At 35.0% G+C, this 27,107-nt stretch overlaps 4 protein-coding genes and 2 pseudogenes across 16 annotated transcripts; 2 read left to right on the top strand and 4 right to left on the bottom strand.

Moving 5' to 3' along the window:
* Positions 1-1,049: 1,049 nt before the first annotated feature.
* On the bottom strand, positions 1,050-1,865 carry LOC111305121 (monothiol glutaredoxin-S11-like). Its single transcript, XM_022902343.2, has one exon. It carries the CDS (start codon positions 1,542-1,544, stop codon positions 1,239-1,241), a length of 306 nt encoding a protein of 101 aa, XP_022758078.1. The 5' UTR covers positions 1,545-1,865; the 3' UTR covers positions 1,050-1,238.
* Positions 1,866-2,500: 635 nt separating this feature from the next.
* LOC111306070 (glutaredoxin-C11 pseudogene) lies at positions 2,501-4,093 on the bottom strand (annotated as a pseudogene).
* Positions 4,094-8,060: 3,967 nt separating this feature from the next.
* Positions 8,061-10,371, top strand: LOC111305117 (OVARIAN TUMOR DOMAIN-containing deubiquitinating enzyme 5-like; annotated as a pseudogene). Its single transcript, XR_016331377.1, has 3 exons — positions 8,061-8,117; positions 8,906-9,006; positions 9,360-10,371. The product of XR_016331377.1 is annotated as an OVARIAN TUMOR DOMAIN-containing deubiquitinating enzyme 5-like (transcript).
* Positions 10,372-13,644: 3,273 nt separating this feature from the next.
* On the top strand, positions 13,645-14,211 carry LOC111306069 (Thioredoxin superfamily protein). The gene has a single exon (XM_022903973.2). It carries the CDS (start codon positions 13,784-13,786, stop codon positions 14,090-14,092), a length of 309 nt encoding a protein of 102 aa, XP_022759708.1. The 5' UTR covers positions 13,645-13,783; the 3' UTR covers positions 14,093-14,211.
* Positions 14,212-16,360: 2,149 nt separating this feature from the next.
* Positions 16,361-18,620, bottom strand: LOC111305116 (zinc metalloproteinase aureolysin). Of its 11 annotated transcripts, none has more exons than XR_016331481.1 (4): positions 18,411-18,620; positions 18,123-18,311; positions 17,368-17,591; positions 16,361-17,200 (listed from the first exon to the last, which is right to left on the bottom strand). XR_016331481.1 is itself a non-coding variant. In XM_022902330.2 (3 exons), exons 1-3 carry the CDS (start codon positions 18,464-18,466, stop codon positions 17,546-17,548), a joined length of 291 nt encoding a protein of 96 aa, XP_022758065.1. In that variant the 5' UTR covers positions 18,467-18,620; the 3' UTR covers positions 16,361-17,545. The 11 variants fall into 11 exon arrangements, 7 of the variants coding, with proteins under 7 accessions (XP_022758065.1, XP_022758067.1, XP_022758068.1 ...); XR_016331483.1 differs by having other exon boundaries at positions 17,368-17,469; positions 18,411-18,619; XR_016331484.1 differs by having other exon boundaries at positions 16,361-17,190; positions 17,368-17,469; positions 18,411-18,619.
* Positions 18,621-19,388: 768 nt separating this feature from the next.
* On the bottom strand, positions 19,389-23,895 carry LOC111306068 (BTB/POZ domain-containing protein At1g03010-like). 2 transcript variants are annotated; one of them, XM_022903971.2, is made up of 4 exons: positions 23,577-23,895; positions 22,010-22,076; positions 20,377-21,573; positions 19,389-20,267 (listed from the first exon to the last, which is right to left on the bottom strand). In XM_022903971.2, exons 1-4 carry the CDS (start codon positions 23,666-23,668, stop codon positions 19,728-19,730), a joined length of 1,896 nt encoding a protein of 631 aa, XP_022759706.2. In that variant the 5' UTR covers positions 23,669-23,895; the 3' UTR covers positions 19,389-19,727. The 2 variants fall into 2 exon arrangements, with proteins under 2 accessions (XP_022759706.2, XP_022759707.2); XM_022903972.2 differs by lacking the exon at positions 23,577-23,895 and adding an exon at positions 22,185-22,313.
* Between the last annotated feature and the right edge of the window lie 3,212 nt (positions 23,896-27,107).

Genomic DNA, 27,107 nt, shown 5'->3' with positions numbered 1-27,107 from the left:
CTGCAACAAGCCTGTCCACCTCAGAATCGTTTACAAATATTGCTGAAACATTTGAACCTAAGCTGTAAATACTACACCAAATAATGCTGGACCCCAAATTTGCAAATTAATTCAAAAGCACCTTTGCTTTCCAAGACCTTTGCAAGTTTGTCTCAGATTTGAGTTAACTGAGTAGTGAGCACTACTATTCAATGTGCTAAAGGGGAGAATATTTGGCACATTAAAATCGTTAATGCCATGGAGATGCTAGCAAGTTTTCTACTGATATATAGCATCAGAATTTACTAAAGTTTTTGTTGTAAAGTCTGAGGTGAATTTTTCTCCCATTGATATCGACTGACTACCACTTGTCCACCATTGCAGAAGAAAAAGAACAAAAGGCAAAGGAATGTAATACCTTTCTTTATCTAAGATAAAGTGAAAGAACCAATGGTAGCAGACAACAGAAAAAGTTTAGAATTTTCCTTTTAAAACCCCCTTTTTTTTTTTGCATGTACAGGAATGCAATGGGGGTTTCCAAAGTTGAGGAGCTCAACTCTGGTTAGGTCTTGGGGAGTTTTTCTATTTTTCAGACTACTATTAGTATTTCTTATGTATTGAGAACTGAAAACTATTTTTCAATTGTTCTTAGGATGCGTGTATGGAAAGATTGATCATGGGAAATTTTAATCATGATGCTTCAATATGTAAAAGCCAATCACTTTATCACCAGTATCTGGCATGTTAAGATCGTATGGACCATTAAATAAAAGATGGCATAATGCTTTGCAGAAACTAAAATAAAGTTTATTCAAATTTTGGTGTTCAGAATTGAAACACACACTCAACAATGATGTTGTGATAAAATGGAATATCTGTAGATGTACTTTTCAGGAGTTGCTGCAAGAATGAGAAGTTTGTTCATGTTTATATAATTTACATTTGTACATTATACAAATGGCTTCACAATTGGAATAATGAATAAACTAATTGCATAAAGTAATTCCAATGAATGAATTAAGCATCCGAATAACATACAGTAATCATTCGAATTCTCTGAGAGCTCGAAAGCAGAAAAGTATATAAAGTTAACTTCATTAAGAAATAGAAATAGATTACATGCTAGAGAGCTAAACCCAAAGCTACAGAGCACATGAGACGTAGAAAGCTACACAGACTACACAATACACAGCTCATGACTAGAGACTACTGATTTGAGCCAATTTTATTCTTTCAGTGTGATATTGAAGTACTTAAATTTAACACAAAGTCTGATAGGGCTTCAGCAAAGGTATCAGCCCTCCACCTAGATGGAGGGACATGACTTCATTGGTGGAACCCACCAGCTTTCCACCAATGAAGACAGCTGGAATAGGCGCGTTACACCCCAACCTCATGAGAGCTTTCTCCATTTCCCTGCCTTCAGGGTCTTCGTCGATCTCATGAATCGTAGGGGTAACCCCAAGCTCTTGAAATAGAATTTTGACTGCATAACACAAGCAACATGAGCTCTTGCTGAATAGCACTACCCCTTTCTCCGAGGCCAATCTCATCACCTTGTCCATGTTGAAATCCTGATTGACAATGTTTGCTTAATATGTGCCAAGTTCTGTAGTGAAGACAGTAAATAACATGGGACGAAGAAAACGTTTTTAAGTTGGCGAAGTCCCTTGGTTAACTGTAGATTTCACTTAAAGCTTAAAGACCTCGGGATCGAATTCAGACTGCATTCGATCCAATGGTAGCGGGAGGTTGGACTTTGAGAAGGTGAAGTAGGAAAGAGAGAAATGGGTTCAAAGCTTAAGGTTGTTGGAACTTAAGCTCCCATGCTAGTGTATTTATAGGGACAGCATAGAGTAGACTCCTTAGTTTGAACAAGAACATTCAAAAGAAAATGTTCTTTACCTAGATGCTAAAACCAATAAAGTTACTTTATGGGATGAGGACTACTGTGTTTCATGGGCTCAACAAGTTGGCAAAAACAATTTGCTGCTAAATATTGCTTAAACCATATTCAAAGTGATTGACTGTCAGCCTGTAGCCATCTGATATAAACACTTCTGAATATAGATGGTTCTAAATAATAATCACGTAGCAAGATTCATATAAACTTGATTCAGCGACCTACCTACGTGGTAGCCTACTAACCATATGTATCCAACTTTTTTGGTAGATTTTATGGACATGAATACTTTCTAATTTCTATCAATATGTAACAAAAGTAGAAAATTCTGAGGCTAGCATGTCAATTTACACCAGATTCTCCCAATCAGAGAGATTGCGAATGTGATGGCTTTCGGTGGCTGTAATTCTTTCTATTGCGCCCACCAACTTATATGATTCTTCCCACATGTGAGCACACATATAGGTTGACTTCATGCATAACGCTGCTTCTCTTTCAGATAGCACCATCACATGTGCGAGTGAGCCTGTGAATGGTGAAATACGAACGGTCACACGTGCAATGACAACAACTCTTCATCAAGGGTGGGTCAGCATTCTACATTCTCATGCTATCTTACTGCAAAGAATATAGTAAGTAATTGGCTTTACAAAAAGTGCACATTGTAGAAGAGTATCCATAAGTACAGTAAAGGCACATGTTTGCAAAATCATGAATAATTTAACAAATGATATGTTTATGTATATCCATACATACATAAATGTTTGTGCATGTGGATGAGTATCCATGCATCTAGGAACTTCCTTGCATAACAAAAAACTAACTTTTTGGCCTTTAAGATTTAGATGGGGAGGAATAGAATGAAAGCATAAAAAGTTCTGGCATCACCTTTTTGTCTCTCAGATAAGGCCATATACACAACGGTTGATATAAAATCATTAACTAAACTTGCCAACTGATAACGTATATCTCATATGCCAAGTGTCTTGTCAATTGGGTGACAGGGCCGGAAAGGAAGGAACCAACTAATTTGATGTCATTGTTAAAATTAATTAGCACCTTAAAAAGAAGCACTGAAAATTTGCAATATCCTAAAGAATTTCATCAGCTTGATGTTGCTTCTGCAATTGTCTATTCATGAGCAGGGGTTGCTTTTTGTAAGTGTATAAGTTTTCAGTTGGAACATTTTTTATTACCAGAAGAACATTCATGTATTTTGGTTGTGAAAACTTTATTCTATTACAGTTTAGCTTGCATAGAAGAAAATTTTAAAATATTCTTCAGTGGGAATTCCATGAACACCATCTGATCCTAAACTTGAATCAAGGCCTGGCATTTATGTCTGTTTCTGATAGGAAAGAATCCTACAAAGTGAAATGTCTCATTATATTCATAGGTCTGTTTCATTATGTTATCATATCCATGGAAATGGAAGCAGTCACCAATAAATATTTAAGATTCTATGTACTATAAACTGTTTAGGCTGTTCTCAAGAAGTGTCATGTTTTTCATACAATGTATTCAAGGAACTCAAGAAAAAGCAAAGCCCCTAATACAACATTTTCTCTTTCGGATTTATTTTCACAGAGTACTTAGTTTGCCAATTTGAGTAGGCAAGTTGCTTTTATCATTGCTAGAACCAGATGGCCTTTGCATCTATGAGCATTTGTTTCAGTGATCCGTCTACATGAAGGGATATGACATCCTTTGCCGAGCCTACAAATCTTCCACCTATGAACACAGCTGGGACTGAGGGATCACACCCTAGCCCTCTTAGAGCCCACTCCATATCTCTCCCACTAGGATCATGGTCAAGCTCATGAATTGCAGGGCTAGCGCCAAGCTCATAAAAAAGTGTCTTGATGCTATAGCACATGCAACATGAGCTCTTAGTGAATATCACAGCAGCCTTCTTCGATGCCAGATCTCTTACTCTGTCCATTACGACAAGCTGCTTTCGTTGATTTTGTTAAGAAAGGAAACAAATTCAATCTGAAAAATTAGAAAGTTACAAACAATGCAGCTAAGTGGCAAAAGAAGCTGAAAAGATCTAGCAGAATTAAGCTTGAAAGAAAGGTGAACAGGCAGACAAGTGAGAAGGCTTATTGTAGGAAGCTTAAATGTGCTAAGGCTTAGTTCTGGTGGACTTTGAGATTTCATCATCTCTTATTTATAATGCCTGGGGAGAGAGTTGGATTGCATTGTTTAATGCAAAAATAAAAGAACATAACAAAAACAATGCAAAAGGATAAAAAGAAGGAAGTTCCTTCAGATATTTGTTTGGATAAGAAAGACCCTCCCCCATGATTTGTTTGATAGTGACGACCCTGTATGCTATAAACAAGTTGAAATTAGCATCAATCATCAGATTGCTAAATTAAATTTCCTGGATTGTCCGTACAAGTTAATTGTCCTGGGAATATAATCAATAACTTAATCTTTAAACAGTAATGAGAAACGCTTTCGGCTCTGAATTACTATAAAATATTATTACAAAAATGATTTAAATGCAACAACGGAGACAAGAAGAATGGCACTTTAACGATATCAAATAGTAAAGTAGTACCAATAATACATTAGAATTTTTTTCACTGTAGTCAATTTGAAATGTCAATGACCTGAAATAGAATCACTACTTTCTGAGTTTGAGACATTTATTTTATCTGCAAATTTTTTAAGTAGCATGACAAAGCTGATAATAACTGAAAAAGTTTCCTCACCCACCATCAAAATGCCATTTTTCCTAAAGTAGAGGATAATCTTATTTCATGGATTGAGATGCATTTAAGTTTTCAAGTGATTATTATTAGATGAAAGTTGCAAGAGTATGACCAATTTCGTGAACTGCCTTTTTCTTTTGGGTTTCGTGTTATTTTTTGGTAGCTTGTCATGGTGGAATAGGTTGGCTGATGTGGAGAAAGATAAGAGTTTATCCAATTCATTCCCACTTTGCTGCATTGGTCCCCCTCCTCGTATCAAAATTCAGGGTACATAAAACATCAAGAAAGAGGACAAGGGATTTGGGTAAAGCAAAATGTCATGAAGAAAGTAATGCATGCACAAAAGGAAAGATCAGTTAACAGCAGAAAATTGCAACATCTAAATTGTTTCCTTTCATTTTAATGACCCTTCCTTAATTCACAAAGTCAGGCTCAAAAGCAATAGATATTTTGCACTTCTAAATGACTCTCAAATGAAATGGCTAAAACTTTAAGACAATTATGTCACAGTTCATTCTTTTAATTCCTTTTGTTAGCTTCAAGAACACATTTATTACTGATTTAGATAAAAATAAATAAATAGATTGGCTTTGTGTTGTCACTTGTGGGAATATTTTGAGGCTTATCCATCGCTTTAAATTGGAGGGATCTATATATATTGTCCTTGCAAAGATGGCAGAGCACACTTTAGCAACAGTTGAATGGAAAAGCTATAAAGAGAACAAAAAACAAGACCACCTAGCTACTTGGCCCTTCCATCCGAATCTCCATTTGGCTAGGCAGCAAGTGCATCTTCTTTGTTCTGCGTCATCGCTTTAGCATGCAAGAATCTTTGTTTTTTAGCTCTCAGACTCACCACATGACACGTGCTCGTCGCACACTTCTCCGCTCCCTCAGATTATTATACACACACATATATGCGTGTATACGTGCATCATCATTATATGATTGTCGTAACAATGATCATTCCTTGCATTGAGAAATATTCATGGCCTTGATCATCCATGACATTTACATATACATATGCACACATTATATGTAACCCTAGAAAACAAAGATTCTTGAGAGGACAACGAGGAACCTCCGCAAAAACTATTGAAACAGTTTGAAGTAACCTTGAGCATCAATAGTAAAATACACACTTATATATCACATTATTTTTTCTCTTTTATATACAATCAAACAATTTAATGTATCGTCAAAACTGCAATCTATTTGAGATAATTCGTTTGTAAATTCATTAAATCGAATATTTGTAGGTAATTTAAAAGATGAATTATACTTTCGACTATGATCTAAGTATGTTTAATCTATTAAATCTATTAATCCTCTATATCTGACAATCATCAAATATAACAAAGTTCCCAATAAAAAAAGCGAAAACAATTAAAATCCAAAGATGAACACCTATTTCAAAATTTGGAATCCAAAAAGACAAAAAAAAAAGGGTAAAATAAGAACAATCTAATAATAAAAAATTAAAAAGCAAATTTTAAAAAATAGGGATATAAATGACCAATGCAACAATACCCCGTAAAATATACAATAAATAACCACATAAATAGCACAAAAACATAAAAGCTAAAAAACTTTAACAAATTATCTAATATAACAAAAACACCATATTCAAATAGTAGAATGGAGTCTCAGTGAATAGATGCATAATGCATAATCAAAAGCAATTCATAAATGTTCAAACCAACCCATATGCTTCAATAAACAAAAAACAAAAAAAATTCACATATCGAACAAACCATCTGAACAACAAATCAAATAATAGTGACAATTTGAAAAAAAACCACAACACCAAAAAAACTCGCCTGCAAAAACAACAAAGAGAATGAAAACATTCAATACAAAGAAACAAAAATAAAAACTAAGAAAACCAGGTAATAAACTATCAATTACATTACGAGATAAAAACATTAATTATAGTTTGAATAATGAAAAAAATGCGAATTGTCAAACAAATTGACTTCAAAACAATCACAGAAAAGCAAAAAAATATGGAAACTATACCAACCCTTACACAAAATATATCATTTTAAATTATAAAATAAATAAAGAACAATAAAACTCGACGATCATACATAAAAAATCGACTGAATCACTTAACAACCTTTGACAAAATAAAAAAGTGAGAAATAATAAAAACGCGAGAAACGAAAGTTACAAAGATTAATGACAACAAAATTAAAAGAAAATGAAAAAATAAGTAATAACTTAAGAAACCAAGGAGAAGAGAGAAGTTACAAAAAAAACAAAAAAATCGAGAAAAAAGCAATAAATCATGGGAGACATTTATGAAAAGAAATCTAATAAAAAATGAGATTTTGATGAAAAATAACATAGCGAAAAAAAAATCTCAAATGAGAAAAATGAAACAATCATCAAATCAAGAAACAATAAAATCAAAAGAGAAAGAACAAATGAGCATCGAGAGAGGAGAGTAAAAAACAAAAAAAACAAAAACCAACGAAAAAGAAAAGAAAGCGAAAAACTAGACAAAGAAAAGCATAGCAAAAGTATTAACATGTAGCTAAACCAAAGTAAAGTCAATAAAAAGTCGAATTTAACAATTTTATGATATCAAAATGTGATTTTATTTATATCAAACACTACATTTTTTATATAAGAAATACAATATTTATGGTCAAAGACTATGTTTCCTACATAGAAAACATAGTCAAAATAGTTTTTAAAATTTTACTTCTTATCTATCATCAATTACATTTTGAAACAAAAAAACATGATGCTTGATAAATTATCATAATTTTTATTTACAACAGCTACATTTTTAAGCATCACAAATATATATATATATTTTAAATCACATCAATTATTACGTTTCTCTCATAATAAAAGCTATTTATATAAAAAAAAAAATTGTTCAAAAAATACGTCATTAACATAAAAAAAATAGCCTGAATAATTTTAAAATCTAATTTATTATTAATTATTAATTACATTTAAAAAAAAGTATCTTTCGATAGATTATTAATCACATTTTCAAAAAAAAAAATGTGATCTTTGTCATCAAAAACCATATTTTTAAGTATCATGAGTATTTTTTTAAAATTTACATTAATTAGTACATTTCTAAAAATTAAATCAATTATTACATCAATCAAAAAATAAAAATTTATTTAAATGTTAAAAATATATAAAAAAAATTTTTGGCCAAAAATATAAAAATATAAATTTATTTAAATATAATAAAAATATAAAGACTTATTTAAAAAAATTGAAATAGTTTAAAAGGTTTTTTAATCTTTTAACAATATAAGTGTATTGAGCTGACAAAACGGAACTTTTAGCCCAAACATTTAATTGCCCATCTCAGCCCAACAAACTTCTCTGTTTTTTGTATTTTTTTAAACCTTTTCCTCTAAAGTTCCAATATAAAATAAATATATGGGCTTTTTTATTTTTTTTTTTCAAAGATTGATAGGTTCTATTTGTATGCGAAAAGATCCAAGCTAACTCAAGCGGATTCTTTGCTCTTCTCTCTAGAGGTTTGATTTTTTATTGTATTTTGTTTATTGGTTTGGGTATACTAGAAAATTGAAGAAACTAAAGAGAATTATCAGTTAATGGTATGTTTTAGTTGCTTTGTTTTTTGTAAAACTAAACTCCTCGAATATAATTTTCAATTTTAAGCTTTTGATTAGTTAGGATTTATGTTAGATTGGGATATGAGGTTAGGTTAATTGACTGATTATAAATGAAAAGTTAGATTTCTGCTGGTAGTTGCCGTTTAATTTCAACTTAGTTCATATTTGAAGGGAATAAATTGAGCGTTGTTTTTGTTCTAACTTTGGTTTTTTCAATCGAATTTAAGATTCTGTTTAATTGGTTATTACTCTTGAAATTTCATCAATAGAAACAATTCTAAAAATTTTAGCAAATCATTTAGAATTTCAGAAAAAAAGCTGCGTATCTGAGCATTTTTTTTTCTTAACTTGATTGAATGAAAGTTGGAGTTATATATTTAGTATAAAGGCATCAAGAAGTTTATGTTTGCAAAAATGTCAGCTGTCTTCATGCATAGGTAGATTATCTATTTTGTTTTTTAACTAACCATGTTCATATTGGGAAAGATGAGAAGGCTATTTTGCCTGTTTAACTGCATCCTCGTGGCTTAGATAGGCACAGCTGTTGTTTGATTTTAGCATGTTATTTGCATGTCACTGTTAGTTCCTCATCGAGCGAGTTGGATGTCCTTTTTTTTTTCTCATATTTTCAAGTTCAAGGTTACCATTTCCTCTATGTTATCATCTACCATGATTTTATGTGTGCTCAGATGGCAGATGTTCAAGACATAGATGGCAAACCATGTGAAGAAAATTTGCCCTGTTCATCTCAAAAGCAGGAAACTTGTGATGAAATGCTTTCTAGACACAGGTAATACGATCATCTTTAATTTACGTTTTTGACTATTCCTATAGTTTTATTGATGGTTTTGAACAGTTGACTAATGAGGGTTTCCTGCTTTTCTTTTACATTTAATCTTTTTTTATTAATCTGGATTGTATCCTGGCACAATGCAGAAGGTTAAAAAATAAGACAAAGGTAGTTGCTATTATTAAATAAGGCTGATATGTAAATATTACCATGCCCTGATAATTTGTTTTGCACAAAAAACTGCATTTGCTTGCTAGGATTTAGCCTATTGCATGTTTAGTTGGGATTAGTTTTTCAACTTAGTTACTATATGTTTTTTTTTTTTTCTAAAATAGTTATTGTATATTCCACAGGAAAGAGATATCGCAGCTTCAGAACAAGGAAATTGAGCTGAAAAAGGCAGCAGCAAGGGGTAGCAAGGCTGAACAGAAGGCTAAAAAGAAGCAGTTGGAGGAAGAGATCTCTCGGCTATCTACTAATCTTAAGGAAAAGCATGCTAAAGAGCTTGCTTCACTAGGCTACAGTGATAGTAATGGAAATGATAAAAGCAATATTGACAACTTGGTGAAGGCCATAGCTGGGGTGTCTGTTGCCCCTCTGCAGGATCACCCAAAGCCCAGCAAAGGTGCAAGGAGACGAGAGAAAAGAGCCCAGCAAGAAGCGGCTAGAGAACAACGAATTCAAGAAGAGCAGAGCACCATTGTGAGTGACAGAATGATTGAAGATGAGAAATTGGAGAGAAAATTCGAACCCCTGGGACTCGTAATTAATGAAATAAAGCCAGATGGACACTGCCTCTACCGAGCTGTTGAAGATCAGCTGGCCCTTCTGTCTGGAGGTTCTTCTCCTTATACATATCAGGAGCTACGGGAAATGGCGGCTGCTTATATGAGGAAACATGCATCTGATTTTCTCCCTTTTTTCCTATCAGAGAATACCATAGATGGAGATTCTGACAATTCGCTAGCAGAGAGATTTGAGAACTACTGTAAAGAGGTGGAGTCAACTGCTGCATGGGGAGGACAATTAGAGCTTGGAGCTTTAACTCACTGCCTGAGAAAACATATCATGATATTTTCAGGATCTTTTCCTGATGTGGAGATGGGAAAGGAGTACAAATCTGATGGAGGGTTCAGTTCATCTACGGGGACCATCCGGTTGTCATATCATAGGCACGCCTTTGGGCTTGGAGAGCACTATAATTCTGTCGCCCCAAATTTGATCAAATAGTTATAATTTAGTGATCCGTGAAAAGTTCCTTTATATGTGCATGTTTACAATATGATGTTTTGATGGAGCAAGCAAATGTTGGCTCTAAACTAAATTTTGAAACTTTGGTTTTGACTGAAGCTAGTTGATGCATTATTATCCATCTTATTTTCGTTGGACCAGGTAAATGAACTACTAGAGGCGCACTAGTAGGACGGGCCCAACATATAACTCCGGGGGCTGAATACGGGGCCCTGTCCTTTAGGATTGGTTGGGAGCTGAACCCTTACGAAGTTCAAAAAGAACTAATACTAAGATTAGGAAATCAGCCCAGACGCTTTTCTAGTTATTACTTAAATATAATTAAGAAATTAACCCCTGCAGCTTTCCTTGAGCCATTATGTCAAAATTGATAGAAGAAATGCCAGAATGGAATGGGCTACCATTTACCCCGGACCACGGTACAGAGAAAATATGATAACAGATTGACGATTACAAAAGGGAGAAACCAAGAAACATGTGGAGGCCAAAACCACATCAACTTTCACGCACAAAGACAAAAACCATAGAATAGTGAGGCACGTGGTCGAAGAAAAAAGGAAGAAAACAACTGCTCGATCAAGATCATATGCCATCCCCTGCTGTCATCCCCGTAGGGAATTTTGGTGACACTAGGATTCAGCTGGCAGATCAATTTGTATCTGAGGAATAACTTGGCTTCATCAACAACAGTAAAAAGATGATTAGTCGGTTTGTCACGTGTTTTTGCATCTTATTTTACTACTAATTGGAAATCTTCGTAAATAAATGTTCTCCTAAATTAACTGATTAGATTTGCTTCCAGAAAAAGCATATATTGTAGGCAAAAGCATGCAACTTGTTAATATCTTCTTTTCTCTGGATATTAGAGTAGGTTTTTAAGTTGTGACAAATTAAAACCATTAATTCGAACAAACACTGATTCAAAAACCTTGATATAATCCATGTTGCTGTGATTTCCTTGTTCTTTTTTCTTTCTTTCTTTTTTAGTTCAAGTACTAGAGTACTACTACATGCATGAACAGATGAATCCACCAAAGTTGACTTTTCCCAACTATCAGTTTCTGTACCATTTGTACTTCTTATGCTCCTTGTAACTCTCTATCTCTCTTCCATGCAAATCAAAGAATATATATTTGTGATGGAAGTATTGCCTAATGTGCTTAAAAGGAATTTCAACTCAGCAAAAAAAAAAAAAAACCAAAAGAAATCAGAAAAAATCTCTGCATAGGAAAAGGAAAAAGTCGATATCTTCACATATTCTTTGATAAATATTAGTAGCATATTGATCAGTTCATGCAGGTGCTGAATGACATGACTTCGTGCAGCTATATCTAAATCGATCGGTAATTACATTATCTCTACCACAAAAAAGAGGAAATTTCAAGTTCGTATATCTGTTATCTGAAATTTAACTCTGAAAAAACAAGAAAAATATTACGTAAAAATACATCTATTCTACTATATATTCAAAGTCTAGCGAAGAGATATATATATATGTTATGGTTAGTTAAGTGACATGCCCTATTTACTTTTTGGTTGAAGAAAGGCTGCTGATATACGCGGTGATATCTGGTATTCAAAGACTATATATACGTACAATGCCTTTTACACTCAGAAAAGCCTGAATTTTTTATGCTATCATCACACAAAGAAGGAAAGCAGATGCATAATACTTGTGATTCAAATTGCTGGATCGAAAGTTCCAGGATAAAGTGATGATGGATCAAGTTGTTCTACATGAAAGAGATGATATCAAATTCTTAAAAAAAATATTCTCAATGTCAATTCTCTTTTGAAATGGGAATATATTCTGACTTGATAAATTAATACTATAATGGTGATGATAATATAAGCTCACATCAGATAAATGATGAGATGAAACCAAATACCCCATTCTTGAACTATGTAATTCCTTGAAGATCAGGAAAGTCAAAGGACCTTAAAGTAGTAATTCATTAATAGACCATGTGATCAATTTTGTAGAGTATTAAGTATCAACACAATATTTGACTTTAAGAAAGTTCTCAATTTGCATCCTACAGTTCAACAGCATTATCTTCACATGCAATCAATTGATTTGTTTGATTTGGCATTGCTTTGAATTTTAATATCGTTGTTGTTCTGCTCCTTATGCTTAAAATCTAGATAGCTACCACGAGGTCTTTTGACAATTAAATCAAAGTTAGATTTTGCAATCTTTTACAGTCTCTAAAAACCAGCAGCTAAATCACCGAAAGTTAGTAGTAGCATTTGGCAGTGTAAGACTAGTTCCTATTGAATACATTAAGCTAAAATGTAGGGTACCTGATTGAATATTCTCATTTACTTTTCTGACAAATTTTCCTGATCAAATTGCAGATAAGTGACAAAGATATGTTAAGAATCCTAATCTGTGCGATTAGCCAACCCTTTACTATTCATGTACTGCAAATAGTATTAGAAAAATGTTAGCGCTTTTGAGTCTTTTTGATGCAATAGTATATTGAATTTTGGGGGCACAGATAGTTATTTCTTGTATTGTACTAAACCAACTTTCGGATGCTTAATTCATATTAAATCGACACTTTTCCATTCCTCAACCCAAATGGTGATTACTAATATTATAGTTATAGGAATTTTCCAATAGTTTAGTGCACTAACAATGGTGTTCCAAGTGGAGAATATCTCAGCTTCATTTCTTTTTTAGGTAAATATGCAATGTGTTGAGGAAGGAGAAGTAGATAATATTGTGGGTCCCCAAGGCATCTTCTTTTTCCTTTTTGTACGACCATTACGTTTGTTTTTGTAATCCTTCAATACTATAAAGAGCAAGGTGGCTTTACAGTAAGCATCTTTGTATTTCTAATTTTCTCCTTTCCTTCTTTCTCTGTTGGCTTTCGGTTTCTTGAATTGAACTTATGCGAATCTTGTTATGGGGAAAAAAGGTGCTATCCAATTGGATAAACTCAACTTCTCTTTCCACTTCAGCAGAGATGCCGCAAGAAGATGGATAGAGAATAGGTAGTTCTAGGATTGGGAAAATACAACGGGAGAAGATAGCAGGAAAAAAAAAACCAGAAAGAGTTAATTACCAGAATGGACTATTGGACGCAGGATTCAATTTCATTTTTTGTGATATGTAGGGCATATTGGCTTGGTTCTGATTACAAATTCTTCTATTCTGGGGGGTGTCAAAGGTTCCTTACAGAAAGACTGTTCTCTTTCAGTAGTAGAATATGTTAAAGATAGTGCAGTCATTTTAAATCTATTTATTCTCACATGCTCCTTATAAGCATACTGTTATGCAACTTGTTATTACTAAATGTAGGGAGACATAGATGTCTTTATCAATTAATCATCAAGGGCAATATAGGAATGATGATCTTTTGGATTATTTTATTCCTTTCCTGTGTCAGTTCATGGACAGTATAAATAGGTTTCCAGTATTGTTTGGCTCCTCATCAAGGCTAAGCAGTTTAAACCTTTAAAGTCTCTAAGAAGGTTCATAGCACTCACATTTTCAAGTACTCTTCTCTGCTGCAAAACAATGGAAGTGGTTACAAGGATGGTTGCTGACAGGCCAGTGGTGATCTTTAGCAGAAGCACTTGTTGCATGAGCCATACCATCAAGACTCTCATAAGCGGCTTTGGAGCAAATCCAACTGTTTACGAGCTGGACGAAATTCAGAACGGGCAACAAGTTGAAAGGGCACTGCAGCAAATGGGTTGCAAGCCCAGTGTGCCAGCTGTATTCATAGGGCAGCAGCTTATTGGAGGTCCTAATCAAGTCATGACCCTCCAAGTCAAGAACCAGCTCGTCCCATTGCTCATAAGTGCAGGAGCTATATGGATTTGAAAGAGGAAGTAACTAATTTCTATACTCAAGTTCAATACCGTGTTGCTAAACAAAATCAAATAAGTGATACGGTTTTGTCTGTGTTTCCTTTCGGTTTTTGTAGTTTATACAACACGTACTGTCATCTTTTAGATATTTTTGCAGAGCATCCTTGTACACCGTTTTTGGGGCTAAGCAGGGTCATAGTATTTTCCTTGTACTAAATTTACGAGGAACTGGTATTTTAACTAATTGGCCATGTAATATCCCTTGCCTACGCTAAATAAAGGTATGTCTGCTATTATATACTGCTTTAGTAGCTTGAAACAATCCACTATGTCCTGGGAACACTAGCACATAAAATACAGGAGCAGAAACAGCACAACAAGCTTCTGGGTGAGGAGGCCATATAACAGCAGCATGAACTGAATAAACAGCAAGGTAAGCTACTTGAAATAACAAGGTTGAGAAGTTACATTGTTGAGATGTCCTGACTCTCTATTCCAGATTGTCAAATATGCTCTTCAATTGTATGCATTGATGACCTTTTAATGGAAAATTAATCTTCAAGAGCAGCCCCAAATAATTGGAATTTGACAGATAAACTGAGCACACAAAAGAATACAAAAAGTACTAATAAGCATCCCTGGAGTATGATTCGGCAATATAATTAATAATGGGGAAGTCAACAAAGAGCAAAAGGGGAGCGCTCATTAAACTATTCAGTGCATCATCTTAGTAGATGCCTGCTTCATGGCAAGTTTCCTTGTTTTTTAAGGCTTCTAACTCAAACAAAGAATTATAAAACAACGCTGCACAAGTTACTACATTGGAGGCTCAATGGCCGCTGGATCAATCTCGGAAACCCAATATGGCTAAACTAGTGCCCTTCTTGTGATCTGATCAGGCCAAAGCACCTCATTCTGAAGGATTGTTCTCATTTTAGCTGAAAATGCTAATTCAGGTTTCGTTCTGTCACTTTGTTTTCCCCTCAAAGCAGGGCGTTCTGTCGCTGTAATCACTTTAGCAGCAGCCCAGTTCCGTCAATGCTTTGCTATACAATCACGAACTTGATAGTCAACCATATTGATTTGGCTCCTGGTCAACAATTAACTAATTTTCCTAGTAGTTGGCCTGGCCAGTCTCAGTAGTAAATAGGGAGTACATAGTTTTTCCTTCTTGGCTAAGCACCAATAAGTAGTGGTAATTAGTAAAGCAATGACCACCTTAAAGGGGCTGCAAAGCGCACGAAAGACGATTAGTCTTTGGGTTCGGAAACAGTTGAGTCATATACAAATTTATGCTGATGTTAATGGAACTTTTGCCTTTGAAGTTGACACAGAAAAACATGCGTTGGAGAATCCAAACAAATGCTTCTAAATTAAGCCGTATCTTTAAATACAAAGCTGTTGGTCCAATACATTTTTTTTTATGGATAAAATAAAAGGTTGCGCGGAGACATCAATTGACAGACCAAGACATTGTTTGCCTCAGGTTGACACCTATGGTAGTTCATAAATTCAGACGAGAAGATGTGGAATATTGGAAGCGAACCTCGTGATTATGAAAACGTCTAAAGTCTAAACACCCCCAAGGTGTGCGAAGATGAATGGAGCCACATCAAGGCGAATCGTGCGAGATAGAAAAAAAAAAAACATTCCCGCTTTTCAAATCATAATTAGTCTGCTTAACATATGTGGAGAATAATTTAGATCTGGAAGATGAGTTACACTGGAGTTGAGACTTCTGTTTGATGCTTTTTAACTAGCCACTTTGTGTCGGAGAATTTTCTCAGTCTTGAAACAGGGAAAGCACCAAGAAAGATGTGCCATTTGTCATACGTATTCAGTTACCGATTTTATGAACTAACTACCCACAAGAAGTCTGGCGAGGGAAGGAGGTTCCTCTTCCTTGATAATCTAGATTCGATCTTTATGAAAACACTATAAAGTAAAATCATAAACATATCAGACTTATGTGAAAAAATACACTTTTAAATCATTCAAAGAGATTAAGCTCACATAAGACTTGAAATTAACACTGACCGTACTACTTTAAAAATTATTTAGTAGGAACCTTGAAGGGCCAAGCTTTAGCATCAGAACTTACAAAAAGCAGAACCTAGGAAGATACTTCTAAGCTTGCCGCTTATATTTATATAGCCCATGTTTTATAGAGCTAGCTCTCGTGCGCAACATTGGAAAGGCTGCTCTAGCCTTCAACCGAAGTTTTGCTTTATCTAGTGACTCTGGTTAAATTACAAGTCAAAATTTCGAGGTTACTTTCACTTAAATTTGAATCTTTCTAACATTAATCGATATTAAGCCAAATACATGTCCTTGATGCAATAACGTCTTTCTTCCGCGTTCTGGTGAGATCAACCCGAGTTCCAATCTACAAAGACAATTTTATCTCAGTTTCAAAGCGCAAGTTTGAATTGGTGTTGCTAACTCATTTTGATTTCTAAATAATGTCAGTGAATACTAGCCTTGCCTTCTGGCTGATTGGGTTAGGTTCATTAGAGATAAGCATTTGAAGCCTCCAATCGAGCTTTCATAGTACAACATATTACCCAAATTATCTCCTTTCATGTAACCCTCGAGATCTTCGGCAGCAGCAGCAGTGGTTGCGTGTGCCATATCATGACGGGACTCGTAATTGACCTTGGGGCAAATCGTACCGCACGCTAGACCAGATTCCAAACATTCAACAAATTGATAAGGCACAATAGCAGCTGGGGCGTCAACCCACTGTACCAGCTGTATTCATAGGGCAACAGCTCATTGGATGTGTCCCTCAGGTTATGGCCTTCCATGTGGATCATCAGCTAGTCCCATAGCTTAGCAATATGGATATGAAACAAAAGTACTTTCTCAACTCAGCTCTGATGCCGGGTTGCAAAACAAATTAGAAAAATGACTACCTCTATTATTCATTTTGGCATTAAAAAATGAGTACCAATTAACGATTTTTACCTTTTAAACTTTCTTCTGAAGGCAGGGTTGCATATACAATTAACTTGTGTTTAACTTCCTCATGTAATATCCTTGCCGGTGCTTTGAATTACATGCTCAATTTAATGGCTTGAACACTGATTCAACCTAATGCTCCACTTTATACTGTGGAAAACTTCCATACAGAATACAGTATCAATTATAAGAAACAGCAACTAACTTTAGAGAATCCAGGGCATCTTCGCAGATAACAATGTCATGGCACTGGCAGTTTTCCAAACTTTTAAGGCCAAGAATTTAAAAGGGCAAAGATACAAACAGAAGTAACCAGACACAAGATACCTGCAGGGATCAAATTCAAAGCCGATAACTGCATAGTGACATAAGCATTCTTCCATTTCTTCTCAAGGATAAGGGCCAGCTTTCATCCATTAATAAGCAGAACTTGAACAATATTAATTATCAGGAACATTGTCCAGTCTCAATAGAAAATAGCATCTTTTTTATTGAAGAACCATTACTAAATCCACATCAACTGCAAATTATTACTGGTATCATGTACAAATCTACAATCATTCATACCAACTACGGATCAAAAACTCATGGAATAGTAAACCAAATCAGGTTAAAAAACTGAAAAACATCTAAAGCCAGCGAAGATAACCACACCATGTCTATAGGAAACATATGAGATAGAAATTCATCTTGCCACAATCATTCATAACTTTGAATAACTATTTAGAACTAAACAACGAGTCACATTGGTTTTGTACATTCTCTTTTACGATTATAACCACAATGTATCAGAGGATTTTCTCTTGTATTTGGAAGAGAAGTAACAATGTTTAAATACCGAAATTAGAGCTATATAATCTTCAGTAATCTACACGAAAAAGAGTATTGAAAGGCAAATTTAAAAAATTTATTCAGAATAAAGTTTACATACCGAAAAACACCAAGCAGCTCTAAGGAAAAAGGCTAATCTAAATGCAATTTGATAAAACACTGACGAAATTTATGACTTTTCATCTTCTCTACAAAAATTCCTTCAATAAAACATCTATTGAGAACAAAACGGCAGTACAATAATTGTTTACCTGTGAATGTAATCTTTCAAGACGCCGTTTCTTTGCTCTACAATCGCATTCCTCCGCCAATTCTCGACGGCTCTAAGAACCGTAGCGTTTGCCTCGCGAATTTCGTCGGCGGTGTATTTGTGCTCGATGATACCCAAAGGGCCAGGTTGTAGCACCTTGATTACAGTTTCCATTTCTTGCTCCAATTGCCTGAAAAGATCAAAAGCATGTTAAAAAGATTCAAAATTTTCGAGACTCGGAAACCCTAAAACGGGAGAAAAAGGAATCAAAGGCTGAATTTTTACGAACCGGAAAAGCTTCGGGATAGGCAAGACGTTGCCCAATTGAGAAAGAGATACCCTCATCTCGATTCTCACGGTTTCGATCCGAAGAACGAAGCGACAACTAATAATAGAGAAGAGGAGAGGAAGGCGGATCTTTAAGCCTACGGGCAGTTGAAGAGGCACAGGAAGAAACGCCTCCGGTGACGCTTCGATGAAAGTTATTTATACAATGAGCTTGGAATGTGAAGGACTTATTTAGTTAAATCTTTGGGCTGTGTAGCACGCTAGTTTAATCAGCTACCTAATGGGCTTCATTTTTCTAACAATTATTAACTATCAAATGGGCTCCATTATACTACCCTGCTTCTCTTAGCCCAAAACATTTAACCAAATCAGCGCGTCACATTCCAGCTCATAGCAAGGTCGTAAGTGAAACGCAGCGTTTTACCTTACTTGGTGGTCTTCTTTTCTTTTCTTTTTTTTTTTTTTTTTGAAAACTTCTAAGCTGTGACAAATAAACAGTCCAAATTTGTTTTTAATGTAAAATAATTTCTGGAGGATGGAATAATTGAAGGGGTTTTTATCCCTTATAAAAAGAAAATCTTAGCTATTTACCAGTAAATTATAATTAAGTGAATATATACTTATTTCTTGCCCTCAACTTTAGAACATAAAACCTTTATAAGATTATAAATTCGTTTTTTTTTTTTTAACAAATGAGACAATAATCTGAAAATATAAAAAAGATTCATGTAACTTTTGAGATTTGAATTTCAAATTTGTTACATAACATCTCTTAAGGATATCTGTATTAATCAATTAAATTAAAATTTAAGTTCTACAAATTTATGATTTTCATTACTTGTAAATATATTATCACTTTTACACAAAAGCAATAATGTTTTGGCTTTAGATTTTTAACCCAAAAAGAAAAAAATCCCAGGTGAATTTAGATAAAGTCTAATTATTAAAACTTTATACGTGCCAAGAAAATTAACAAAATGGTGCCAAGAATGTTTATACAACTGATTAAAAATGTGATGGCTTGCTTAAAATGTTGTCTGTCTAACTTCATTCATATACAGATTTTCACATTCACACATTTAGCGAAGAGCAAGCACTTAAGATGCAAGTTTTGATTGACTATATGCCCTTCCCTCAAGACTCTTTCAAAATGTCAAGGTAATGATCGCACTGAACAAAGCAACCCCAGAATCCAATACACTCCAAGCAAAATAAAATAAAATAAAATACTAGCTACTATCAAGGCTGCCATTAGACCACAAATTTCACACTACATATAATTACTATACACTCTTCAGTTATTCACACCTTTTAATGGTCATGATACCGAGTGACGCCTTCGCCTTTGGAACAAGAATCGAGATTCTGAATTTGCTTTACCCCCTGTAGGCTTAAGATTGTTGATCCTGAATAAGGAGTTGAGCTTGCTTAACTTCTTGGTGAATGATTTGAATAACTTGTTAGCTGGATGAGTCCTGACCAACTCTTGTTTCATGGACACATGATCTTTTTCTAGGTCGGTTAGCCTCATTCTCATTCTTGCAACTTCAAGTTTCAACTCCCGGTTCTCTCTTCTCACTGATGCGTAGTTGTCTCTTGGAGAGATGGCTCCACTTCCTGCACCGCTGCTTGAACGTTGAGGGAACTGACCGTTTATTGCACCAAAGAAGAACTGATTGTGGCCTCCACTCATTGCATTACGAAGCCTGATTTGCTCAAAATATAACACTTGGACAGCCATTTGCACTGGTAACCTTTCGTTCTGTGCTGCATGGCTACAGGCTTCTTGAGATAGTTTCTGACAGTCGATGGTTTTGCATAGTCTGTAGCGTTCAGAATCCTTTATGTTTGGATGAACCTATAAACACAAGCAGAAAATGGTTCTAAGAGCCTGGAAATGAAATTATGAAATACCTTAAGATAAATTAGCTATGGAACTACTTAGTGCTTTTTTATGAGATCCTCACTTTGAGGAAGATATCAACAGCTCTGTATAATCCATCGCTAGCTATACGAGCATGATCTGGAAGTAGTTCTGCTAGTGCTATAAATTTTGATGGCAACAAGTTTGTGTCTAGTGCAACTTCTGCAAGATAAGTATCCAGTAACTTGGATACTTTGAGGATTGAACTTTGTTTGGGAGATCCTGGGCTGTCAAAATCATATGCCATTTCACTTTCATCTCTCAAGGGATTATCCTCATCCTCATCCTCATCCAAGTTCAAAAAGATGGAAAAGATTCTCAGGATTGACTCTGTATCATACATGGTTGTATGATTGTTTCCATGTGAATTCGCTGGAATTAGGATATCTTCAAGAATTGCCTGGTCTAGTTGCAGACCAATCCGCCTTTCCAAATCAGATCTGCAAGAAGTGGATGCTGATGAGGCTATTGCAGTTTTCAGTAGACTGGAGAGAAAAGCCATGGGAACTGCACTCTTCCTTGATTGAGTTGGCAGTAAGCTAACCATGGCTTCAACGATTACCCTTTGTTTCTTTTGTAGCTCCAAATCCAACAGGCTTCCCTTTACCGAGTGAGGATCCCTGACAACCAGACCTTGAAGAGAATTATGGGTATAATTTATCAAAATTTTGCTGATCGTATCCTGTTTTAGACCCTTTGACTTTACTGCCGATAAAACTCGTTGGAAGAAATCAAGATTAAGAACTGCGAGAGACTTTCCCCACCAGTCAGATGGTGTTTCTGGTTCCATGTTAGGCATAGCTTTTGATGGAAAGTTGTGATCAAGTTTCAATAAGCCAGAAGTGAGCTGCTCTTTGCATACATTATTTGCAATTGCATTGATAAGCCTGTTAACCAGGTTGATCTCTTCGGATATGGGCAAGAGGCTTTCACAACGGTGAAGAACACATATCGTGCTCGATATGTTTGGGAGTACCATGTCCTTCAGATAAGTTTCTGTACGAGCTTCCAGGTTCTTCTCTGCAAACTCTTCTGTCATATCCAAGAAATGTGATGCACATCTTAACATTGCAACGTTTGATAACGTAATCTCAACATTTATTCCATAGCAGAACTTTGCAGCCAGCTCAAATGCCTCTGGTCCACCAGGAACAGAAGAGAGATTTATGCGTGAAATTTTTGCATCCTTTGCGTCAGTCAACAACTTCCGGATTCTTCCACTCCGGGAAACTAGAGGGAACTGAAAAGAAATTTTCAACCACATGATTAAAGCTTCTGTTGCAATAGTGCAATCAGTTTCTTGGACGCAAGGTAGAGATCTTTCAAATACCATTTGCATACATCAGAAAACATGAAAGCATAAATGCTGTTCATAGTTCATTTTTCAGTATTGGATCTATATGTTAAAGCAATAGCTTAAGTGGATAGTCAAACATTGTTAATTTTGAACTTTGAACATTCTCAAAAAGGATTCCCCACGTTTCTATGGTTCAAGGGAAGCATGGATCTTATGCACATATGTTCGGAATGCAATCTGGAAGTCGTAAAAACACAAAATTTTCACGTAAGGACATTTTTTTCCCTATGCGGTAATGTAGTGAGCGTAAGTGTAACCATAGACACCATGACAAATTAGATATTTTCTGCTAAAAAATGCCAAAACGGATTCACCTTACCTTGTGAAGTGCAAAGTTTGATGCTCCAACCTCAATCGTAAGATCACTAGAAACATCAGAAATAGGCCTGCAAGATAGATAACTAGGTTAAATGATGCTGCATACTGCATGGAGACTAAAACCTAGGAAATAAAAAAATAAAGAAAGAAAGAGAGAGAGATGAATGCATTTCTACATGCTTGTTAGTGCCAATAATTTAGATATCATATTGTTCCTTTTGCCATAGACCTGCATTCCGATGCTTGAACCCATAAATTTCCCACTGGTTCAGTCAATTGTAAGTCTCATTTTGTATTCATTGAACATCTCAATCTATGGACAAAATCTATCTTGATTCCATGGTTCGACACGGAGGGCCCAGAGGGGAAAACTGACAACTCAATAACTATAGCATGAGTGATGTTGCTCAAAGAGCACGGCAAGCAATAAGGTCACAATGCTATTAAAAGTTAAAATTTTAAAGCCTACACTGCTGAACTGGTCTTGGTTTGGAAATGGAAAACAATTCAGCTATTTTACTGACTTGTTGCATAGATATGGTTGGATCCTATGGGCCCCTTAGATTTATTGGATAGCTGTGTGTGTTTTTGTTGCATTAATCTGTAATAAGCAAGAAGGTTTGTCAGGCTCAATTAACTATTGTACGACTTTCTCGTACATGTTTGAGGGACTCTAGACGGTGAATTTATCAATTATTGATGGGCAGCTTATTTGGAATTTAGCAGTTCACGTTGTTGATTGTGTAGGATAAGAATACGTCCCCATCCAGCTGCCGAGCCTCGTGGTGCTGTCACTTTGGTCTTTGGATGGAAGACTTCCAAGGTCAAGATCGCAGCTCAAAGGGGTTAGTCTGTCACCCTCGACGCTGACTGTATTCCAGGCTTATCAGCAAGTGGTGCTGTCTAATTTTAATTTATTTGAGGGGCCTTAGATGAGGCTGATAACAGACTGAAGCCCCTATGAAATGGGTTGGGAATCTATCAAAATGATCTGATATCAAAATTTAAGGAAAGCTGAAATGCAAGTACTTTTCTGATAACAGTTTGTTCTTCAGAGTTCAGACTATTGGTAAATTATATAAAAAGAGAATTTCACTCTTGCATAAATTATGAACCTAGGAAATACTAGAAAAAATAAATAAATTCTAATGTTGTTATTATTGTCAGAGTGAAGAATGAAGTTGGAAAACGTAGCTTTCGAAATTAAATTCAAAATCTGAGTCAATTACTCAGGTTTCAGAAACTGTTTGACAAATAAACTCGAAGCCCCAAACTCAATTAAAAATACTACTGAATTTTTCCCTAAAACAAGAAAAAAAAAGAGAGAGAGAGAGAGAGAGAGAGAGGGAGCTTCCAACGTTTCATGTATCGGAAGTAAATATTAAATGCAGAAATATTGAACAAAAAAAAAAAAAACCCACCAATTTAAAATCTAGTAGCCAAGTTTTGGATTATACATTTGTCCAGAATAGAAGTAAACTATGATATGTACGTGTGAAGGTAAACTTAAAACCATTGTGGAACAGAGCTAGTTTTCGATAGACAATTGCAAAGAAGAAGAAAGTTACCATTCAGTGGCGTGCCTTATACTGGAACTTGGACGAAAAGATCTCTTCCCAGATATACTTGGTTTGAGTTCAGCAACAGTAACAACACCCATCTTCTCACAACCCTGGAAAATTCAGATTTCAGCGGGGGAGTACTCTCTGTGAATGTTCTGAACAATCAGCCCCCACCAAGAGGTTTTAGTCCTTCAAGAATCCGAACTGTTAATGGTAGTATATTTTAGCAGCCCAAATATCTAGTTGTCAGTTCAAAAGTTCATAGTTCTGCTGCTGACTGGTTGCTTAAGGACACCCAATCTCTCTTTTCTTCTCCTAATGATCTCTATGTGGAAAGAGCAAGGCTGGAGTGAGGTAAAAGTCACACGAACTCATGCAGGATTAAAGCGCAGTGATGACTTTGAAATATACTTTTAATGAGTGTATATAATGTGCCTAATCTAAAGTCAAGAACTTGTTGGTGTGTGCCTGCACTTTTCGGTGAAAGGAAGAGAGAGTGGCCATTTTTACATATTTTTTGTCTATGAAAAAAATATTGCAGGATTCCTGAAGGGTTGCAGTGCTTTTTGGGGATGTAATCATGGCTAGTGAAAGCTACCCAAATGAAAGAACAACTTAATTTAACTCTATATTATGTGTAAAGTCTCACTAAAGTAGGAAATTAAGAGGATGAGTCGGATTACATGTTATAATTAGTACCACTCTCCTCTGTCCATAGTACATCACTCAAAACTACTTTAAATTTTGAAGAGGATATACATATATATATATATATGCGTATAGCCTGTTTTTAGTCCTAGCTAGAAGCCTAGGCCTTCAATTATGGACATCTCTGTGCCACAATCACAAGGACATTACCTTAACAATCTACAATTTCCTGAATTTCTCCAAAGTCGATGTCATTCCTTCTGCCGTACACAAACTTTAGTGCAACATTCGTAGTTTTGCACTGTTGATTTTGGGAAATCATTTCTTTGACCTTATAAAGAAAGGATATAGCACTCTTTACATGATTAAATATGACACTAGTTAGGAAAAAAAATATACAGATGCAACCATTCCACCTACAAAGATATCCATTTAAATGTGAATGATGTTGGTTTATTGTGTCAAGCTCCACTTTACCTAATCAAAAAAATATAAACATAAATTTATTGGGAAATTTGAGTGTCTATATGTACTCTTGGTGTGGCAGACTGTTGGCTTAATTATGACCTAAGATTGCATCGATCAAGTAGTAATAATGATCCCATCAATTCATGCTTTTAGAGTAAGTGGTAGCATTTAATTAGCTACAAAGTTTGTTGATCAAATGCTTAAATGATTTGATCATTTGCCTTTTTCTTTCTTGGTTTGGCTTCATAATTTGTATGCTTTCCTCCTCTCTGTTATATGCATGACTCTACTCAATCACAGAGGAGGTTTTTAGGATTTGAAATTAACAGTTTACATTAAATTGTCTATATTATCTATTAGATAGGCACATCATGAAGATGTTATAGGTCTCTTGTGACAAAAGACATCATAATTTTTTTATTCCGTTACTTTTGAGCAAAGCTTTTAATTGTATATGTTTGAACCAGGTGTTATGGCAATGAGCAGCCACGTCAGAACGGCTTATAATATTGTTTTTCGTTTTGAATATTTTGGAAACAAATTATTAAGACGGGCACCTGAAGAATTAATCATGAGGCTTGCCTCAAGAAAGGCGGCATAATGTATGAAAATTTGGTGTACCTACTTAGAGTTACCTTATCAATTCCTTAACTTTTGGCTTTGCAAAATATAAATATACTTATTTGCAAATCTAAGGGGTGGAATTAATACCCAAAAAATCTAAAGGGCGGATCATCAGTTTTACATCAGAAATCTCAGTTGCAGGTTCAGTTTCTTTCTCAAATCTAGGTTTTTTTTTTTTTTAGTAACTCAGAGTGGAACTAAAAGTATTAGATATAAATAAAAAATAAAAGAATGGTGAGCATCTTTTGTTTTGGACATTGATATCCACGGTGGGGTTGAAAATTTTTTTAGACATCAAAATTTAAAACCTTGTTTGTTTCCTCCCTTAATATGTATCAAACTTGGAACTATAGGCATACTAGCCCAGACACTGGTACTAAAAGCCAAAAGGGACTTTCTTGTGTCCCTCTTCTTTTAAGTAAATACAGGTGAAGGGGAAAGCAGTTTTGAATCATTAGAGCAGGCGAGCAAAGGTGGTGGCTTCAATTATAGTGACACAAAACATGTGAGCCCACAATTTTAAACCCCCCCCCCCCCCTCCCCCATGGCCATTGTTGGGGGGATTGCAATATTACTCCATTATGCTGCACTGCATTTGCTCCTATGATCATAATATATCGCTGCAAATTAGGATGGTTGATCGTGTGGGTGTATATTCTTAATTATTATCTTTCTATAATCATTCTTCCTACCTAAACAAACATAGAATGAACCTGAAGGTTTTTTTTTTCCCCTTAAACCACTAACCTAGTTTTTTGCACTTATTGTTCTTTTCCATTCGAGGGTCACTTTCAAATCCTTGAACCATGGCTTTTCTAAGTGTCCTAAACGTGGGTTTGTTCATCCAAAACTTCAAACAGGTATTACATTCTGAATAGCGAGAACGGACCAATGCTATATCCTGAAACTGCAAGCATTCTCTTACAAGGAAGTAAGAAAAATGATAGTCTTCCAATCAACTGGAGGTTGCATACATATTTTGTAAAAGCTATGCCCTTTAGTGTAGGATTTTTAAAACCCATAGTAATGATGGCTACAAGAGAAACTGTACTGTTTCTTTTGTTCGTTTGGTGACAAGTGAAACATAGGGCTTTATGGCCTTTTAGCCATAAGTCAAGCAAACCAGGAAACATGCTTTTTTTTTTTTTTAATATCAACAGGAAAACACGTCACTTTAAACTTGTCTTTACGAGACCAATATTGTTGCGCATGCTCAAGTTTAAAAGTGATTAGATTTAGAGATGAAATAAGCTTGAATCATACAAAGAATGTGTGCCCCATCCAAATATTTTGTTCATTGAATCCGGCAATATCGAGATGGATTTTTTTTATGCACAAAAAACTGATGAAAGTTTAGTTATTTTGTCCAATCTAGGATTCTAATTTCTCACCAAATGTGTTAATACATGCATGAAAGAAGCCTTAATATATATATATATATATTACTATTTAAGTAGTAATAATTAATCTAACTTAACCTATTTGATTTTGTAAAATTAATTTGCTTAATTCTTCAGTGAAACCAATGAACAGTGGATCAATTGATATCTTACTTTATAATGGAACTACGATGAATTTTTGAAGGCAAAAAAATGGCGTCTCGCTTTTTTGCAATTCCAAGCAGAAAGGACTCAGAACCTGTAAAAATGTTTTTTGTTTCATCAGATCCTCAAATCAGAGGGGGTTTGAAAAAGAAACCCAACTTGTAAAAATGTTCTATTATGGAAGAATCGTACGCAAAATATTATTTACTCAGTATATGTTAGTAAAAGGACCCAGAGACTGACCCAAAGATAA

The sequence above is a fragment of the Durio zibethinus genome, chromosome 21 (genome assembly GCF_047325235.1).
Source record: "Durio zibethinus cultivar Kanyao isolate XHJ-2024 chromosome 21, ASM4732523v1, whole genome shotgun sequence".
In the NCBI taxonomy this organism is placed as follows: Eukaryota; Viridiplantae; Streptophyta; class Magnoliopsida; order Malvales; family Malvaceae; genus Durio; species Durio zibethinus.
Note: the sequence above shows the minus strand (reverse complement) of the source record. Positions and strands in the feature narration are given on the sequence as shown.